The 20,459-nt window shown below is 44.2% G+C and overlaps 1 protein-coding gene across 6 annotated transcripts in view; it reads left to right on the forward strand.

Annotated features, from left to right (window-relative positions):
- The window catches only part of Dip2c (disco interacting protein 2 homolog C), a 386,747-nt gene that overhangs the window by 133,183 nt on the left and 233,105 nt on the right, over positions 1-20,459 (forward strand). The window contains exon 1 of one of the 6 annotated variants that reach the window (XM_074056764.1): positions 9,365-14,122. The exons of 4 other annotated variants lie outside the window; for them this stretch is intronic. In XM_074056764.1, coding sequence (XP_073912865.1) covers positions 14,023-14,122 — 100 coding nt within the window. In that variant the 5' untranslated portion in view covers positions 9,365-14,022. Of the gene's footprint in view, positions 1-9,364; positions 14,123-20,459 lie in introns of those variants that run through there. One more of the 6 variants, XM_074056766.1, reaches the window with a different exon arrangement.

Below are 20,459 nucleotides of genomic sequence, written 5' to 3' on the forward strand. Positions count from 1 at the left end.
TATCCAGCTGAATTTAATTCTGTTAAGCAGTCAAGCTTATTCTTTTATGTGTGTGCTTTAATCACATAAATGGCTCTGTCTTTTCACTGCTTAGTCTGCCTCATTGTTGAAATGCCCTGGATTGTCTATGAAGAATATACTCACCTTTAAACTTATTTGTCAGTTTCTAGAATATTTGAGTGACGTATTGAAAATATGAAAGGCTGATTGAAGGAAGAGAACATGGTTTGGAATATATTTTTCTTTACAACTGGTTATACAAACCCGTTATAGATGTTTACCAATGAAACGTTTACTGCTTAAATGATGTTCAAAATGGAAGACATTTTAATTTAGAAACCTTCTGGGAATGTAAATTTTAAATTGTGACCATGGGTCTGTGTATACATACGAAAGCTGAATATCTGCTAAAATTCTGTCTGTTTAGTAGAGGTGCTATAACTTCTCAGGTAGAAGTCTTTTGTTTCATGATTCAGATACATGAAACTGAAATTAGAAAAATTACAAATCACGTGGTTCTTTGTTTGACAAAAAAAAGATGCCTTAAAATAGTGAGCTCATATTTTTCTTGAACTGATGATTCATTTACAGAGATGTCCACATTTAGCTTTGTCAAGACGACGTTTCTGGCATTACTTCCCAAGTGAACCCAAGTTTCTAGAGAGGAAAACGATCCCTTTTTAAGCTTTGTCTTGTGGGTGATGTTGGTAAACAGGGAAGATTCTTCCACGTGGGTGCCTCTTAGTGTACGAGTGTCACGAAGTAGCCTGTATACCCTTCTTTTGTAACTGAGGACCGTAACTGTTAGCATCACTGTTGAAAATCTGGAGAAAACTAGTTGGTGTTAGTATTTACAGCAGATACCATGCTGTAGAATTTACAGCTTTTCCTAAAGAAGTGCCCTTGGGAACCACACTTTCAGCTCATTGATTACTTTAGGGTTTTAACCTTGGTTGTCTGGTTGCTCTGTCTTCTATTAAGAGTAGCAATTAGAAAAAGCACCTGACCTGGTAGGTGAGGCAGGCCTGCAGACAACAGGAAGTGCTACTGAGTTGGGAAAACCACACGGAGACTTCCACAAGTGGGAAGGTTGCAGGAGCTTCTGGGTCCTGTGATGTGACTTCCACACAGGTGACTTTGTGCCGATGGTCTCTCATGACTTCTAGAAGAGAAAAGTTTAGTCTCTGAGGAAGAAAAAGTTTATTAATTGCTTTAGTATTCACTTCATAGGGTCAAAACCTTCATTTTGAGGTGCCTCTCCTCATGTTTCAAATAGGACGTTTTCCTTTCAGGTACACAAGTGTAGAGGAAGCAAAAGCAAGGTAGTGTGGTGAGTCAACTACAAAGATTTCCCTCCCAAAGGAATGAACTTCAAGCCCAAGAAAACTGTGATCTATACGAAGGGGCCTCTCCAGCAACTGGGCCAAACCTCAGGGTGAGAGAGCCAGAGGAAAAAAGTCAGGGAGAAGCAAAAAAAAAAAAAAAAGGAAAGCCTTGATAGATACTCTGTGATGACGGCCAACGTTGGCCATTAGAAGTCCCAGAGATGCGGATCTAGCAGTGCAGGGTGCTTAATGCTGCATGCAGGGGAAAGTCCCTCTTTTCAGGGGGCTCAGGATTCCTTGACCAGAGACATTTTCTGGCCTATTTGTGAGACGTTTGTGCCACAGAACAGTGTCTCATTCTGTCAATTGAAAGTCCCCTCCACCTCCAAGAAAATGAACACACATGAAAAATACCAGCAAGTGATTTTTTTTCTGTTGACAGATAACCAGTGTGGTAAGTACTATTTTCTTAAATTATCTGATCATTTTGGAAGTCAGTGGGTTTTCAAGTATGTTAATTATTGAGTTTATCAGCAAACAGAAGGTAAGTCAGGTGCATATCAAAGAAAACAATGAGGATCTATTCAGTAAGGTTGATGGAAGTGTTCACTGTAGTGAGTAGAAGGATACTGAAGAAGTTTGCATGCTGATGCATGAAGTGACTCAAGAACCTAAATCTTGATGATCTCTCAGTAGGGGGGTGTCTTCTTAAAAAATCTGCTTATCTGTCTCAGATGTCACGGTGGGGGTCGTATTTATCCTTCAGCCATCGAATGCTTTAACTTAGTTTTTACCTGTCCTTTGTTTGGATTCCTACTCCATTTTGTGGCACTTTATCTCTCTGGTCCTTCCTGTGTGATGGCATGTTCTTCTACAGATTAGAAAATGCTGTGTAGACTATAGTCTCCAGGGAGCCGTGCCTGGGCCAGGTATGTGGCAGGTGCTTGGTAAACGCTTGCTTTGTATGACTCCTTTTATCTGTAGTTCCCAGTTTCTAAAATTGCCATTGTTTTGGATTCCCATGAAACTTAAGTTTGGTCTTAGGCACAGTGACAGGCATGGATGCCAGGAACGATTGAGAACAGGGAAGGGAAGAGAGTTAGGTGAGGGTGGAATCATGTCTGATTCAAGTAAAAAGGCTGGGTGGTTAGATGAGCAGGTATTTCATTTCCTGTGATATAGCCATCCTTCTGCATGGTACACACTGATGAAGAGACACAACCCCTGACTCTTGTAGGGATCAGGACCATACGCCAGGCTCCCTTGGTGGGAGGTGAAGGAATCACATCAAGATTTGAGCTGCATTGCTGGTTTGTATTACCTGAGGTGAGCACAGAGGAAGCTGGCACGTGGAACCACTTGGTAGGGGGAAGAAGTTTTGAGCTCATCTTGATGGGAGGCCTCTGGTAGGAGGTGGGTGGAGAATGAAGAGTGGAGTGCCACCTGCTTTTCCCACACTCCAAAGAGGCATCTCATCTTTTTACCTGCTGGTAAATCACTATCAAGCGCCCTGCAGTATATAGCTGTTTTCAATATGAAGAAGGATGCAAATTAACCCAGTTGGGTTAGAGGCTTTGAGTCTGGGCAGTAACTTTTGTTTTATACTAATATGTTCCTTCCTGAGTGAAAAGAAATTCTGGTGGCAGATGCTGATTACTTTCTAGTAGAAGAGGAAGAACTTGCTTTGAGTTTACTACTGTCCTTTTCTGTTGCTGTCCACTAAGGTTCGCCCCAAAGACAAAGACCAAGCATTCTAGTGCAAGACTAGTTTTTTAATTAGACCATCATCTCCAGGGCCTACGGAGTGGATCAGTGCTTAAGTACTTCTTTCATTGAGAAAATTATTCATCTGAGACACACAACTGCCTCTATACTTCTGATTTACATGAAATGTAGCCAGTGTTTCCTCACCAAGTAGATTATAATTCTAGTAGAGAGGAGAAATTTCACTTTTAGTTAGCCTGCGTAACCTCATAGGTACAGATACACAATTCCCCCTGAACTTTTTGAAATCTGGAAGATCTCTTTGAGACTTGGTTGGAAATCTCTGTTCTGGACCCACTTCTTTTCTTCTACAAAAGAGGGAATTAGAGCAGAGAGAGGTTCCGTCATTCTTCAGGGTCACTCTGAAGGCTTCTAGCAGTTCCGGGGTCTCATCTCCTCCATTACATTACTAATTAGACAACCATCAAGGGAACTTTTTAACTGGCTAAGTGGATTCACTGACTCTTCTCTCTTACTTTATTCCAGTGTTATCTCATTAACTTAAAAAGTTTGGCCAAGACTAGATAAAGGTAGAGCCCCCCTTTTGCACCTCAGGACAGTTCTTTGTTCTGCAAGAATGCGTTGTAGAGCATCTGCCCTTTGTAGAGAACATCACAGAACTGCCGAGCAACAAAGACTTCAGTCATCCTGCTGTATCAATGTGTTAGAAAACACCCAGTTTGTGCATTGTTCATTTATACTTTATCAGGAGTACATCTAGGAGTTAGATTATTTTTACAGAAAATTGATGGGAGGGTTCAGGAGGTTTGGGGCAGGTTTACTGATGGTGGTAGAGCTAGACTCTGAACTGTTGGCCAGACTGTTCCCGCCTTTGTGCACTGCCACTGCCTCTCTGGGTTTCTGAATCTCAGGCATTGTCCTTCAACTCCTTCCCTCCTCAGAATTTTCTCTTTGCATTTCACTTGATGTGGTCACTCTGAAGTACTACCCAACCTTAATTACACAACCGAGTTCTTACTGTTTGTGTTCCTTTCCTACTGGAATGGAGTCTCCCTAGAATTTGGGATTTGTGTCTACCCTGTAAACATTAACTCCTGATTCATGGGAAATATTCAGTAAGTATTTACCAGTGGATGAATAATGTGATTATTTATAAGAAAAGGTGTGTTGGTTTCCCAGAACCCATTATTTGAGCTAAGTCTTTCTTTTTAGGTGCTTTTATTTTTGAGGAGTTTAAAATCATCACCCCAGTTATAAATTGATCATTTCTTAATGGACATTTGTGTCTTTGTGTATTCTGTGAGTAAGTGTATAGAAAAGAGTACTCCTGGAAAAATGTAATTGAAAAGTAGGAAAAAAATGTGTTCCATGGGAGTGCATTATAGACCCTCGGTAAAGGATATTTAAAGGAAACAGTGTTTCCGTAAAAAGCCAAACACTGAGAACTTCTTGGTTTTAAGTATAAAGAGAAGTAGTACCAAGAATCTTTGTAGAAAGGGTCGTCTCACAAAACATTAATTCATCTGTTTTCTAAATAAATGAAGAATGAGATTCTTTTGAAAGCGACATTGAAGAACCGATTTATCTCATGGAATCAGCATTTGTTACTTCCCATTGTCATTCATCCAACATCCATTAGTGGTTTAATGTACTTTCAGATGTTATTTGAGTTGATAAGAATCTGCCAGGAGTCCCTAGTTTGTTGGCATGTGTGGCTGGCCAGTGATCTGTACCTGACTGAACATCATCTGTGTGGTTTGGGGTAGAAGCATTGCACCCATTCATCAGGTCACTGTCAGTGAATAGAGACAAAGGAATCCTTGAGTATCTCTGGTGAACAGATTACTTGGGAAGGTGGGCAGGTATATTTTGTGTGTGTGTGGTACTGGGATTTGAACTCAGGGCCACAGGCTTGCTAGGCAGGTGCTCTACTGCTTGAGCCATTCCTCCAGCTCTTTTTGCTCTGCTTATTTTTGAGTTAGTCTCACTTTTATGCCCAGGCCAGCCTGGACTGTGATCCTATTTATGCTTTCTGTGTAGTTAGGCACCACCACCACAACCAGATATTGGTCGAGATGGGATTTTGCTGACATTTTATCCTGCAATCCTCCTGATCTCTTCCCCTGGAGTAACTAGGATTACAGGTGTGAGCCAATGTGCCTGTTGTCCAGTTTTGCAGCTTCCCTTCACAAGCCTTTCAGGTTCTAATTTCCTTCTAAATGTTGACAGATGTTAGCAGGCTCAAGAGATACAGCTTACCTGTCAGCAGTCTCCTGCCTCGACTGGCTGCACTGTCGCCGTATAGAGCCCTCTAACCACCCCCACAGTCTGCCTGGGCAGCACAGCTCTTTTCCAGACAGAGGAGCCTAAAACTTTCTTGGGAAAAAATTGGATTTCTCACTGCAGAGTTTTTCTGTTTTTGAAATCAAATACAGACTAAGAACCACCCAAAACTCATGCAAGTTGATCCAGTACTAATATGGTAATTGAATTTTCTTTATACATATCTGACTAGTTAGAATGTTGCACTTGGGAGTTGAACTTCTAAAATTCTGAGAAACATAGCTGCATAGTTTTTATGCAGGGGTCTGGGGTCTTTTCATTCCAAGTTAAGGATAACAAAGGGTGAGGATTGTGAGTATGTGACCCTGGGAAGTGACTCTCATGGAACCTGTCCCTTTATCTAGAAACGATTTCTACTTCAGTGGGCTTGGCACACACTAAGTGCTCAAATGTTCTCTACCTTTTATTCGAGGTAATATTTTGGGAACAGTGTGGCTGGTAACAAAATGCATTATATTCACAATTTATAGAAAATTTATATGAAGATAAGAGTGAAAGCGGGAAACTGCCCAAATCTACAAATGTGTCTAGGCACTCAGCTTCTCTCCCTAAGAATTTTATTTAACTGGTGTGTATCAGCACCTTTACATAGCTGTGGTGAGATGCCAGCTCTGTCCCAATGAGGCAGAGACACGAGTGACATCAGGCAGCATCCCCCTGGTGCTCCCGGGAGCATCCCCAGGAGGCTCCACTGCCCTGGGCGTCCTGCTATTTCTCCCTGTGGCATGCTCCCAGCCACAGCAGAGGCCCAGACTTTGGCACACCCCAGCAGGGCCTTTTGAACACTTGGCTGAAGGGAAATGAGCCCGGTTACTACAGAAATACAGAGAATGGAAATAGAATGTGAACTACTTTTGCATCTTGCTTTTTTAATTTTAATTAAAGTACAAAAGGCAAATGTCAAAGCAAAGTTGATGTTAATTGCGCGACACAGCTTTCAGCATCTGTCTGCACCTCCTGTCACAGTTCCAGTGGTTCCAAGCATCTTGGACTCAGCCCATTGATATTTCTGGCCCCTCGTCTACCCATTCAGTCAGAGAGCAACGAACTGCATGAAGGAAACATTTAATTACAAGCTCTGTGATAAAAATTCCAGAATCATGTCTAATAAAAATTGTTAAAATTTTTCTGCAGACAAGTGTTGATTTAATAAATACTTTATTGCCACTGTTTGTGCTGAGTGCTGTTCTCACAGTCTCTCTTCTGAAAGGCACCACTTTGCTGAGAGATGGGTAAAGAAAAGGGGTTGGCAGTTGTGATGCTGTATGGAGTGCAGAGCTGGTGACCCAGCCCAGCCCTGGCAGTGGTGGGGCCAAGAGCTCACTCAGTGAGGGGCCCTCAGTCCTAAAAATGATTGGTGCCAGGGCTGCATCACTAAAGAGCCTGTGTGCCCCTGAGAGGCTGGGTTTAGAGCAAGGTGGTATGTTGAATTTCATTTTAATACAAGTGCAGAAGGATAAAGGAGCAGCCACCTGCAAACCAGGCACCCAAGTATGATCACTAACATTTTGGAGTACGTATACACACGCATGTACATGTGTCCACATGCCTCCCTTATTGGATTATGTGTATTTTGCATATTGCTTCTGTTTGGACTTAACATCATATTGTGAGATTTTTAAATACACTGAAGTAAAGGGAGTTGGGCAACCTTTGTGGAACTGAGAAATGCAATAGTGCTGCAGCACAGATGAGAGAGACTCTGGCAGAGACCAGAGAGTTAGGCAGAGGCAGGCCCATGTATCAGTTGTCTGTTGCTGCATTACAAATGCCCCCCAAATAGTAGTGGTAAGATGGCATACATTTATCATGTAAATGCTGGATCATTCTGGTTTAGTCTGTGTTGCAGTGAAGATGCTGGCTGGAGCTGTGGCCATCTGAAGGCTCGGCTAGGTAGAGGTTCCCTTCCAAGATAGCACCATCACATGGGGTGTGGACAGGAAGCCTCACTCAGTACATCTCTGTAGGGCTGCTGGATATGTCTTTACCATGTGACAGCTTCCTGTCCCCACAGCTAGAGATGTCCTTAATAACTTACTGTCAGACATGGTATATATCATCTCTGCTGCCATGTTCTGCTGGTCACACTGAGGAGCCCTCACACCACGTGTGAGGGAACCATATCACAGTTGAACTCAGTTCAGAAGTCTATGCAACAGTAGGGTCTTTGGGAAGGGGGCATTGTGGAGCTGGCTCCCATGAAGAATTTTGGACCTTATGTTGAAGTCGAATTAAGCCTGGAAGCATTTTTGAGTAGGAAAATGACAGAACCTGGCTGTAATATGGACAGCAAGGAAAAGGCAAGAGTGGATCCAGGTTTGGGCCTTAACTAATGCAATCAGGATTTTGACTGGGGAGGGAAGGGTTGTGACTGGGACCTGGCATACAGATGGGATTCTGGAGTGAGTGCAAAGTTATCTTTCTTCTCTTGATGTTGAAAGAAACAAACATAAGTTGTGAATACATGATATGTTTTGGGTGGTTTTCTGTGTTTTGTTTGGTGTTTTTATACAAAATCTGCTTTTTATAAAGTAAGTGTGGAGCAGGTATACATCTGTAATCCCACACTCAGGAGGCTGTGGCATGAGTTCGAGGCCAGCCTGGGCTACATAGTGAGACCATGTCTCAACAAACATAAAAAAATACCCCACAACAGAACCAAAAAATAGCGCGTGAGGATAGTGAGGGACTGTTCTAGGGATCCTGGTGGCACCTCCTAACACCCTGAAGTGGAAATGCCGATGACAGAGAGAGGGGCAGTGATGTGGGTAGGGTGGTGCTGTCTGTGTGGGGAGAGGTGGATGCTATGAACTACCAGCCATTGGAGACACCTGTTGAGCAGCAGGTTCTGTGCAGGAGGCATGGGTGGAGTCTGGGGCAGGCTCAGGCTGTTGAACAGCTCTGACATTTCCCATGGGACCTGGCACAGCCAAGTAACCATATGGAGTTGCTTCTCCGGAAAGGGGAGGATTGGGCTGCATTTGACAACCATGAAGTTGGTGCAGTGAGCAATTTGAGGGCCCAGACCTGAGCCTGAGAAATGATCACATGGGAAGGGAAGAATAGGTGCAGAAGGGAGGCCGGCCTGACACCTGGGATGTTCTTCCCTTTCAAAGTCTGATGTTTTCACCTGTGCTCAGGATCACCAGACACAGATGCAATGATGTGGAAGTGGTGGGGCCCATCAGAGGAAAGGCTACAAACACAGCAGTTGAGACCTGTCATGTTTAGTGACTTCTCACTTCTGTGTTTGTTTCTGTAATTACCTTGTGTGTCTGATAAAAATGGCTCAAAATTGAAAATAAACAGAGTGAGTGAAAACCTGAATGGGAAAGAGTGCAGAATGGGAGTGATGAAGAGATGGACATTAAGTCCTTTCTGAGTGGCGTTTGGAGGTGCTGAGTGGACCTGCTGGAGCCAGTGTGTGACTCTGAGGAGAAAAGTCGCAAGCTCCAACTGGACTCAAATTGCAAGAAGGCCAAGTGCCACCAGGGGTGTAAGTCTTCTGAAGTTGTCCCTTTTCCTGGCAGGTTATGCTGTGCTCTGAGGTTTCCTGTTTCCCTAATACCCTGTAAGCAGGTTTCCAGGAACAACTTAGAGGAAAAGCTGGCAGTGTGGCCAAACAGTCGTTCTTTCTGAATGGTCTAGTTCTCAGTCTTGCCCTTTTCTGAGGCTTTGATTTTGGTAATTCCTCCTGGTGCTTGAAGCCTCTTTAGCCTGCCCTGCAGGAGCAAGACACTCTTTTTTTTTTTTTTTTCCTGAATGGGCCAATCAAGATCCTTTATTTTTTTTTTATTGTTTTATTATTCATATGTGCATACAAGACTTGGGTCATTTCTCCCCCCTGTCCCCACCCCCTCCCTTACCACCCACTCCGCCCCCTACCCCTCCCCCCCACCTCCTCAATATCCAGCAGAAACTATTTTGCCCTTATTTCTAATTTTGTTGTAGAGAGAGTATAAGCAGGAGCAAGACACTCTTAAGCAGTCACTTTTTATTTACTTGTTTTCAGGTGTAAAATAATCAAGAATTTTAATGAAAACTAGTATTAGAACAGTAAGTGTGTTTGTGATACCAGATTGGGAAAGGCACTTTGATACTGGCTTTGTGGGTGGAGGCGAAGGACAATTGAAAAGATGAGAATTTTAAAGGAGAATATTGAATTTGAGGATGATTATGCTCAATGTAGACCCATGAAATTATGTGGAGAGAGTTTGGGAAATCAAAGGAAATGGAAAGAGAGGAAGGAAGGGAGAAAAGCTGCCCATGCTCATCACCCATTCTTAGTCCCTCACATATTTTTCTTGGCCGTATTTTGCCTCTTGTTTATTCTGGAAGGGAAATACTGACACTTTCTCTTGCACACTGATAATGGCCATGAGCTGCATGCTGTGCTCCAGTGTGGCTGGATGTGTCCTACTGTTCTTTGTCCAGATCCTTGAGTGCAGCCACCCCCTGCATCCACACTCCCCCAGAGAGGGCCCCAGGAGCCAGCTCCTGCCTGATGGGATTCCCAGGGCATTGGCCAGAGTGAGGCCTTGGTGTCCCTCAGCACTGTTATTTAGTGCTGAGATGTGAGGTCACTTGTGACAGCCCTGGCTTTGCCACCACACGGACTCAGGTATATGGGGTATTTATGCTTGCTGTGGTGCTGGAATAGACCTTGAGTTCCATTGTAATCAGATCTTAAAGACAGGAAAAGACATATTTAAACATCTCTATAGTTAAATGCCATATTTTCGGTCCTGTATAGGTATGTAGTTTTCTCAGTTTCCTGAAATTTGGCTGCTCATGAGTGATATATGAGCCCAAACCAATGGTGTGAACTAGAGGGGAGGAAACTTGGCTAGGGGAAGATGGGAGGGCCGAGCATGGTCTCCATGTTTGGTTTTGAGGTGGCAACTGCTTGGCCTGGTCAAGCAGTGCACAGGATCTCATGTGTGAGAGCGGTGAACCCAGGCTTCCCCTGTACCTGCCACCTCTTCTCCTGAGATACTTGGTAGATGCAGCTGAGAAAACTTCACAAGCTTTGCCTGAGCCACTTTGCAAAGTGGACAATAAAAGTCACTTGGAAGCAGCCTCATGGTGAACAGTTCATTCAGTCATTGTTTGGCCAGACCCTTTCTTAAAGTCTCGGTAGTGCACAACAGCAGAATTGGTGCATGTAATTTATAATCAGCGTGTTACTGCCGTTGTCAGCCCAGCGAAGTGGGTGCAACAAGTCCTCACATCCCTGTCTCACTTTCACCTGGCCTTTGAGTTGCATTTGCTTTATGTATAAAAATGAAACACTGATTTATACCTTATAGAGTATAAATATATTCTATAAGGTGTCACTATTTATCCTATTAAAGAGTTATGTCATGGAACAACTTACCCTAGAAAAGGTCTTTTTTGATACAGGGTCAGGTTCTCTGCAATGCATTGGGATTTACAAAGACAAACAAGGTGAAGTTTCATTTTTTAGAGGGCTCCTCCTGTATATAGATCCCAAGAAAATGGCAGGGGAGGGAAACCATGCTTTTGAGCACTTCTCACATGTCAGAGCTGTGCTGAGGTTTGAATACGTTATGCCCAAAACTAGCAGATATGTGTAGAATATGAACTAGGTATTCAGTGGAAGCACCATGGAGGCTGAGTGTGCTGGGGAGTGGGAACATTGCTTTTCAGTGTTGGACACTCAGGAATGTCATAAGCAGGGAACAAAGGACATCTGGGAGCAAGTTATGCAGGTGCCTGGGGGAAGAAACACAGAGATGGTGGAAGCACGGTTGGATTTTCAGGGGAGATATTACAGCCACAGTACACAGGAGAAGTCAGAGGGTGCTGAGAGACAGGGCAGGGAGGAGGAGAGGTGAGGAGAGTAGACAACCTGTTAAAATTTGTGCGGCTGTTCTTGGGTGCAGTGGAATCAGCCTTTGGGGAAGTGGACTGTACTGGGTTAGGAGCTTGAAGGTCCATCTGTGCCATGAGCCCTGACTTGCTTCCACTTACTCTCGATTCCCTAGGGAGCCCTGTGATGGCTTAGGGAATCCTCCAACCTCCAGGGTTATGTCCTGCAGCCACACTGCTGTGCACGCTAACTTTGCCAGAATGGTCCAGTCACACAAGCAACCCTCTCACAGTGTCTTCTGTACCTGGCAACTCTCAGAAACGCGGAACAGCCGGCCCTGCCCCAGGTACAATGTATGACTACCCTCATTTGAGCAAGAGTATTTTCCTGGGTTTACCAAGACTACAGGAGCCTGGCTGCTTTTCATTTGGGCTGTTTTTGAGAATTGTGTTTGAAGACCAAGGTGGAGCATCTCCTTCTGGCATCAGAGAACAAGCCTGTTTAGTACTTTCTGTACCACAGAGGTTCCCTCCTTGTGAAGTGTCTCTCAGCTTCATGCAAACCTAAGTGTGTGTGCTGCATCCACCAGGCATGAGGCTCATGGAGCATGGGAACCAATGCACACAGTCATGAGGTTATTACACCTGCTGGGCCATGAGACGTCAAGTCCTTTTTCTAGAATCCTCATGTTTCCTGTCTTTTGTGAGCATCCAGAGTAAAAATAAAGCCCAGGCCTGAAGAGATTTGAAATCACATTAAAATTTGGGAAACACTGCTGGGGGAGTCGGGGTGGGGGAGCTCTGCCAGCACCGTCTTAGCTTATATTGCAGTATGTACCCCATTTGCTGGTAGCCTGGATACTACTAAGACCTTCCTCATTCTGACTTCTCAGATAATGTCTACATTTCTGTTGAAGTGCTCAGTACATTGGAGGGTTGGTTGTTACATCCCTGTCCTTTTACAGACAGCCCTTAAGAGGCCAATACCCATGAATTGTGTTTAAGCTTCATGGAGGCCCTAACACATGCAGTAAGTGCTGAGAAAGTGATTTTGAATGAATGAATTCATGAATGGATTATTTCTTGCCAATGAAGTAATATTTTAGATATTTTCTCTTGGTACCAGTTAATTTTTTTTTTTTTTTTTGCTTTAGTTATGCCTGGGTCAATCTGGATCGTGATCCTCTGATTGATGCTTCCTGTGTAGCTGGGACGATAGGCAGGCCACCAAACATAGCTTTTTACTGGTTAAGATGGGATCTCACTAACGGTTGGCTTAGGCTGGCCTCAAACTGTGAGCTTCCTGATCTCTACCTCCCAAGTAACTAGGATTATAGGCACAAGCCACTGTGCCTGCCCCAGTTAGTTAATTTTTATATTCCATTTTATATAGAATTGCCCCAAGTATGTATGTAAAGAAATAGAATATTTCTTTCTCTTAGAGAACTTACTCTTGAATTAGAGAGGCAAACTGCAAATGTGGGAAATTATTGAAAGAGAGAAGTGCCTTGTGATCCAAAGATAGAGCAGAATTGCTGGACAGTGTGTGGTTGTGATTCAGTACAGAGCCTTGGGTTTTAAGCCAGGATATTAGAACCACCAAGGGGCTTTAAAAAATTGTAGTTAGTTGAGCCCCAGGTGCTGGTAAATGAGTCTTTGGAGGTACAGTCTGGAAACTTGCATTTTGTAGGAAGGGAAGAACAAAGGCAAACCCTCTTGTGATTTTGGTCCGTAGGCTCCTGAACTACAGATACAAAGAATCAGAATAGATGAATGAGTAGTCAGGAATTACTTGGTGTATAAAAAACACACCATTCCTTTGAGGGTAGTTGGATTCTAATTTGTATTATTTAGGGTAATGTGGAGTCAAGCTTTCTGGTTTAAGTAAAAAATGCCAGCTTACTTTGGAGGAGGAATGGAGAGGTTTCTAATTCTGCCTAAACTGTACCAGTATATATCACCAATTAGGCCACAAGCATGAATGAGAAAACTGAAGGCAAGCTCTCTGCTAGAAATGCACACAGCTGTCTGTACTGTTTGCTTATTAAAGAATCTTTGTCATTGTTACATCCTGATACATTTCAGCATTTACAGAAAATGTAAATCACAGAGGTTAAAATGCTTGAAGGAACCCTAATATCCTTTGGAGAGGGTGAACTTCCCCCATTTCCTGTTCCCATCTATTCATAGAACATTTTCTGGAGATGCAGTGGTCCTTATTAGTGTGAAATCTTGTCTTCATGCATCTAGGTCCTCACCGAGTATGCCCAGGGGGCATTCACAATCAGCCCCCGGAGACTGGGAAGGTTGCTGAGCAACATTGGCCCTGGCCTGAGTGATGCTCAGATTCTTAGGGGGCTCCCTGGGCTGAGCAAGAAACTGGCTGCAAGCTGAGCCCCTCCTCATGTCCTGCCAAGGGATTGGGTGCACACTGTGGCTTTAGTTCAGTCTCCTCCACCTCACAGGACACTGCAGTGTAACTTGTGTTTTCTGATAGGGTGTCATTAACTGAAAGGGGGGACTCTTGGACCTGCATTGCTTCCTCAAAAGTTCAAATGACTTGTCAATGTGACACAATTCCACAAACTTCCAGTTCTGAGGGAATGAAAGGAAGTTTTCTTTAGCCTGCCTGGGTCACCTTGTCATCTTCTGCTCCAGCACTCCAGGTTCCTGAGCTCTTGCCTCAGTCTTTGACTAGAGAGAAGTGGCCCCCTTTGGTGAGATTTCCTGTGACAAACCCTTCTCGCATTTACTCTCTGTTGTCTTCCTCTCTGACACTGGCTGCTACCAGCAGAAGATGGAGTCTGCTTCCTTTTGTGATGACTTCCCACCTTGCTTAATGGCCCCACAAGGGCAGGGACGTGGGTCTCTCTGGTTCACTGTGGCCTTGCTGGCAGGTAAGGGGTGTTCAGTAATTGGAGGTTTGAGTGGGTGGGTGAATGACCGTCGGGGAACCCTGACTCCCTTACCATAAGCTGCCCTATGGCTGCTCCTGATGTCTATTACAAATCTGAACTGAATCTCCCTTCCTAAGAGTAAAGGCCCAAAGTGCAGCATGTGTGCGGGGCCTGACTGTATGTGGAAAGGGGATAAAAGGTACTGACTACTTTCTGGATGGTGAAGATGGAAGGTGATCTGGTCACTTTCAGGCCAGTAGGCCTGCTTTTCTCCCTGAATGTGAGTGCTCACAGATACTAAATATGTCCATGCTGTTTCATCAAGTGAGGTTTTCCAGAATAGGGTCATCCCTCTCCCATTGCCTCCCAAGCTCTGTGATGATTTTGGAGATACCGGCAGGAAGAGGGCACGTGAGAAAGGAGGATTGAGTTGCCACAAGCAGAAGAGTCACCTTTGGAACAAGTTTGCCACGGTGTGCTGAGGCTGCATGTGGCAGTTTTAAGACATACTAAAGGTCAGAAAAGAGAAAGGGGTATTTGGAAGATTTGCTTGTGTGTGATGGTGTGCATGGATCAGCGATCCAGATTTTACAGCATCAGCAGGAAAAGTCACCACTCAGGTAGCCTCCCCTGAAATAGCTTCATAAATCCCTTGCATAGTGAGTGGCTGGAGCAGATGTCTATCTTCCACCCCACTTTCTTCTTTGGTTTCAGGGTGCATTTCTTGCTCCAGTTTCTTTATCTGAAAAGAAAGGGAAATAACACCTGTGAGAAATATGCTCACCTATCCAAACTCAAGGAATGGACTCAGACACATGAAGTACAGCAGAAGGAAGACTTTGATGCTGATCTTGCAAGATCAGGTATCAAGCATTTTATTGGTAGCCCCGCTTCTTCATTGGTTGAGTACTGTGGGGTTTACATTCTTTTCCTGGATGTCACCTACTTCCTGTTGGGTTATTTAAAAATATGCCTCTCTTGGGATTGGCCAGATTTTAGAAGTGGTATCTGCTTCTTTCTGTGGCAGGAAGGCCTTCCCGTGATATGTGCCTTCTGGCATGTACACAGTTTTTACCTGTCTTCTCTCTCTCTCTGTCTTTTTTTTTTGTTTGTGATTTACCCTTCCCAGTTTAGGTTGTCAAATCAGTTGCCCCTCCCCCGCCCCCAACATTGCAAGCTGATATGAAAGCAAGTGGCTGGGGTTAAATGCCTGCCTTGAAAGTTGACCGCCACTGACTTTATTTCTAACAACACCCATGTTTTCAGTTGTTTTATAGATTGTTATATAAATAAAAGGAAATATGGTGCTCTGTTTCCAACCGAGCTAAAGTAATGGGACACAGGAGGAAGATAATAGTTGATGGGAGGGATGTAGGTAGGAGTTGGCTTACTTGTAATGTGTCCTGGACTGGTTTTGTTTAGTGTGTTTTCTCAGAGTACTTCATGCTGGAGGAAAGAGCCAAGTGCCATCTATTCTTAGGATCTGTTTCAGTGCTGGCCTTGCCCATGTTGACTTACAGCTCCTGCCTGGGCCCTCCCTTCCCCAGGCTCTGTCCCTTCTTCAGCCTTGCCCTGTGTTGTTGCTTCTTCAATGCTTTCTTGGTCAGGTAAAGTAGATTAAGGACCACTGCTTTCAAATGCTGACATGTTCACCTAAAAGCAAAGGTTCTGATTTTGCGGGTCTGGAATTCTGCATTTGGGACGGGCTCCCAGGCAACCCTGGAGCCATCTCTTCTTGGAACAAACTTCCTGTAGAAGATGCAGGAGGAAGAGTGAGGGAGGTGAGCATGTTTGATGGAATGTGGTATTGTGCCTGCAACAACCTGTGACCCTGTTTTGCTTTCTATGGAGTGAGAATCAACTTGTGTGTCTCACAAAGTCATTGTAAGAAACACCTGCTCAAACGAAGCTGTGCTGGAGAGAGACAGAAGCCCTGGAGTCAGTGTGGGTTGGACCTCACTCACTTTTCACCGCTTACCTTCTTGGATTTCTCAAAATTTTCAGAGTCTGATGCTCAGGTTTTACCTCCAATTAATTAATTCATAATCTCTTGCTAAAGCTAACTCATGGGTGCTTTGATATTTTAGCTTCTCAGGTGATTCTTATGTGCACCATGCTAAGCACAGCTGACTTAAAGTTTTATGTTAACATCTTACTCTTCCTGAGTCACCTCTGACCTGGGATTAGCTTCAGCTGTGGGTGACTAGGCGCAGCTTGGCCATAATATAGGTCACTTTTCTCTGATCTCATGCCTTCTGGCCATCTGCTTAGCACATTCTCTCCCTACCCTTACCCCATGGTCCATGCTGCTCCCAACAGGCCATCGAGTCTTAGCACCAGGAAGCAGGGAAGTATTGAGCTGTCCCTGGAAGAGCCACCAACAATTTCTGCCTTATCTCCCATGAGTCATTGCTTATCCCTATGGCCAGGCTTGCTCAGAGAGGCTGAGTAATATGGCTTGATTTTGGGATGCCCGTGTGTGCTCTGCCAGGTTGTGGGAACCTGTGAGGGAATGAACATGCCTGTCTTCTTCTGGCAGATTCCTGATCCAGGAGGAAAAGATGGAGAGCCTGTCAGAATAGGGAAGGGAAACAGGTTGTTTTCAGTCCCAGCTGAGTGGTATTTCCACCGGCATTTGACCTTTATTCTCCATTGTAGTCCTAAAGACCATACAGGAAATAGCTGAGGTGACAATGATATGCCGGAATCTTGGCAGGTGTGTAACATGATCAGGAGGTATCCTGCAAATTTTATTCGTTTTTTTTCTTCCTGTGGAATGCTGTGGAAAGAAAAGGAAGATGTTTATGTGGCCACATCACCTCCCACTGGTTTTGCAGTCCTATCAGACTTGAGAAAGCCTGGTAAAGGATTCTGCATTCCACACTATCCTCAAAGCTGCTCCCACATCCCCAGCCCAGGAAAACAGTTGCCGTGTTTCTCTAGGTCTTCAATAAAAGAAGCTGTTCACAGTTTGCCCAGTGAGGGCTGATGTCTTCCACCAGCTCTGCTGAGCCTGCATGCCTGGGCTTTTCTGGGATTGCGATGTTGTGTGTGTGCTATGAGGTGCTTTGGTTGTAAGACAGTGTCTTCCTCCAATTCCTGTCACATCCCACACAGAGTCAATATCCTGTGGCTCACACTTGAAGACTGCTCTTCCCAGTGGGGAGGCGGGACTGGTGTAGGGGATGAATATTGGAGCTGGTGGGAAAAGAGGAGTGAGTAAAATAATGGAATTAGTTGAGATGGATTATCAAGCAATTTCTTTAAATGTTTATCCAATGGTTCTCTACAGGACAGATGCTACATATGTCTTAGAATAAGTACAAATTAAAAAAAAAATAACATTTCCAAAATAGAAACACTTTTTTTTTTTAATTGGTGTTTGAACTCAAGGCTTCGCACTTGCTAGGCAGGCTCCCTACCACTTGAGCCACACCCTCAGCCCATTTGTGATTTGTTTTTCCTGATAGGGTCTTGTGTTTTTTGCCTAGAGTGGCCACAGACCATGATCCTACCTATGCCTGCCAAGTAGCTGGGATTACATGCCTGGCCCCAAATGAAAGTTCTTATGGCATGTTATAGCGTGGTGCAGCCTGGAGGTCTCTTTACTCTCAGACATTGCAGACTTGGATACAAAGCCTTCTGTGCTTGTGGAAGCTGCTGCAGCTTCTCCCAGTATCAGCTCTTATGTGGCCTTCCAGTGCTGTACCCACAACTGCCTCTAGGCTCCTAGGTCTATCATCCTGATTTTCTCTCAGTTGAGGATGTCTGAACAGGGGATTTGGAAGAGGCTGGTGAAAGACCTTCAGCTCAACCTTCAGCCTGATGGGCGGTCCTTGAGTTTGTTAGAGACCAGATGCACTCACAGTTCTGCCTTCTGTGTGACTCCACACTGGCAGCTTCCCTGCTTTGCCCTCTGAGTCAGCATAGACCAACTCAAATACCAAAGACAGCTGTCCCCTCTTTCCACAGCCTTCCTGACTCCTTAGCCATATAACATGGGCTCCCATAGCCCCATGCTTTGCTGTTTTGTCCTTCATTACACAAAGTTCCTGCTAAGCACTTAAACTAAAAAGTGCATAAAATAGCTGCGTGATTGAAACCCATTTTCTTCCTGGTGAGGATGTCATTTCAGGGCACTGACTGGTTCGAGGAAGACATGTGAGCGTGGACCCTAAACCACACTGCCTGTGACACCTAGGCCTCAGTGCCCTCATCTGTGAGCATAGCGGGCTCACGAGCAGGATCTGTCTCCTAGAACACCTTGAGGATTCAGTGAAGTACTCAGAACAGTTCCCAGCACTTGCTGTGTACTTGAAAATCTGCGTGCTGTGATTATTGCACATGGCAGGTTCCAGATCTAGGGCCATTTGTGTTAATCGCTGCTAAGTACAGAATATAATTTCTCTTCATGAGGAATAATTTCCCCTCTTCCTCTTCCTCTCTCCTCCTGCTCCTCTTCTTCTTCCTCCTCCTCCTCTTTCTCCTCTACTCCCTTCTCTTCCTCCTCTTCCTCCTCCTCCTCCTAAGTTTTCTGTTTTAAGGCAGGGTCTTGCTACAGACATTTTGGCCTCAAACTCTAAATCCTCCTGCCTCAGCCTTCTAAGTGCCAGGATAACAGACGTACACCTGAAGCGGTTTACTGTAGTTAGTTGTACAACAATCAAGTCATCCTTGGGGATTGGGAAGGTCATATAAAGTAATGAAAATCTGTTAGTAAGGTGTTTCCCACTCTTGCTGTGAAGCACCCCCAGTAGGGGCCCAAAGTAATGGGTCCTCCTGATCTTGGTGCAGAATTGTCAAGAGAATTTCTCTTTATACATCAACTTTGAGCCATTTCATTATAGAAGTGGAAACCCAACTTGGGAGATCTGAATGTGAACCACCCACCTTCTCTGCTTTTGCTCTCACGACTGCCTCCTGTGGTGGGGCCATTCCTGTGGGTCTGCATTGTTTCTTCAGTGCTGGGATTATCAAGCCATTTGTTAGGTATGCATGATGGAGGAAGTTGAGGATGTTTCTATCATAAGAATCCCACATTTTCTTACTCTTTATTTTGACAAAATTTGACAGTCCTTTGATCGTTTGATGCAGGATAATGGCTTTTTCCCCTTTATTCTTATAAAATTGGTGGTCAAGGGAACAAACAGCTGTGGGGAAAATGATGTGTTTTATATAAATGGTGGTAATTTAATATCTGATGAAACAAAACTGTTAAAGAGCGGCTATCTTGTAAAGAATGTTACTTTCTGCAAGAAACATTTCTGATCCACAATCAGGAATGACTGCTTTCTCTTCATCTTTTAGTTCCTCAGTTTTCTGTATGTTATAGTTAGGAGTGTATATATTATATTCTAACATGTATAGATCTAGAGGATATGGACTATATTTTACTTATTACTTCCATAATATTTCATTGCATGGACTCAAGATGCCTGGATGGCAAATGAATGAATGGATCAGTGAAAAACAGAAGTGGTGGATTAAAATTTTGCATGCATTTTAAGTGCATTATGACAGACTTGAAGCTTTTGAACTCAAACTTCTGTAGTCCTCTGGATAAACTGGGCTGTTGCACAGGATGGGTAAAGAGAATGCTTTAGGCTCACTAAATACTTGATGAAATCTTACAGTAGTCTGCATTGTGAAGTTAGTTTCTGCAAGTCCATTTGAGTCAGCAGCATGAATGTGGGAAGCACTGCCTCGTAGGTGATTCCTGCTTGGAGGCATTAAGATGACATTAATATGTCCCTGTTGCTCTTCTACATGCAAACTAGGTGTCATGAGGGTGAAGAAAGGTGGCAGCTCACAGTTTTTGGTGGCCCAGCTCTGCAGAGAGACTTGGATTGCATGGGGTGGGACTGGCACGAGCCTGCGCATTTTAGGGAGAGGATGCCTGGCCAGGCTCTTCATGTGTCTCTGCTGCAGTGTGTGAGGAGCAGAGATCAAGGGAAGAAGGGTGGAACAGTTGCAGCTAGTCCCTTGCCTGAACAGGAGCCCCCAGCTCTGTGTTGGAGGTAAAATGTGGTCTTTAGGCACCATCAATCAAAAAGCCAGTGCGGGCTTACTTCTGATATCAACTCAGTTCATAGCTGTGGCCCACACTGAGTGGCACCATCTTGGGAACGAGAGGACCTATGGGGGTCTCTGCAGTGAGCATTTCTGATGACTGTTTTCTGCTTCATACTGGGCTGCTATAGCCTGGACTGGTTTGGGATATTTTGTCACTTTTTTCAATGCTACATTTAAAGCTGACTAAATAGAATTATTTACTTTTGAATTCTTAATTTACTTAATATTATCAGACACTTAACTACTTAATAATCAGCATAATAAG

The sequence above is a fragment of the Castor canadensis genome, chromosome 15, assembly GCF_047511655.1.
Source record: "Castor canadensis chromosome 15, mCasCan1.hap1v2, whole genome shotgun sequence".
Taxonomy (NCBI): Eukaryota; Metazoa; Chordata; class Mammalia; order Rodentia; family Castoridae; genus Castor; species Castor canadensis.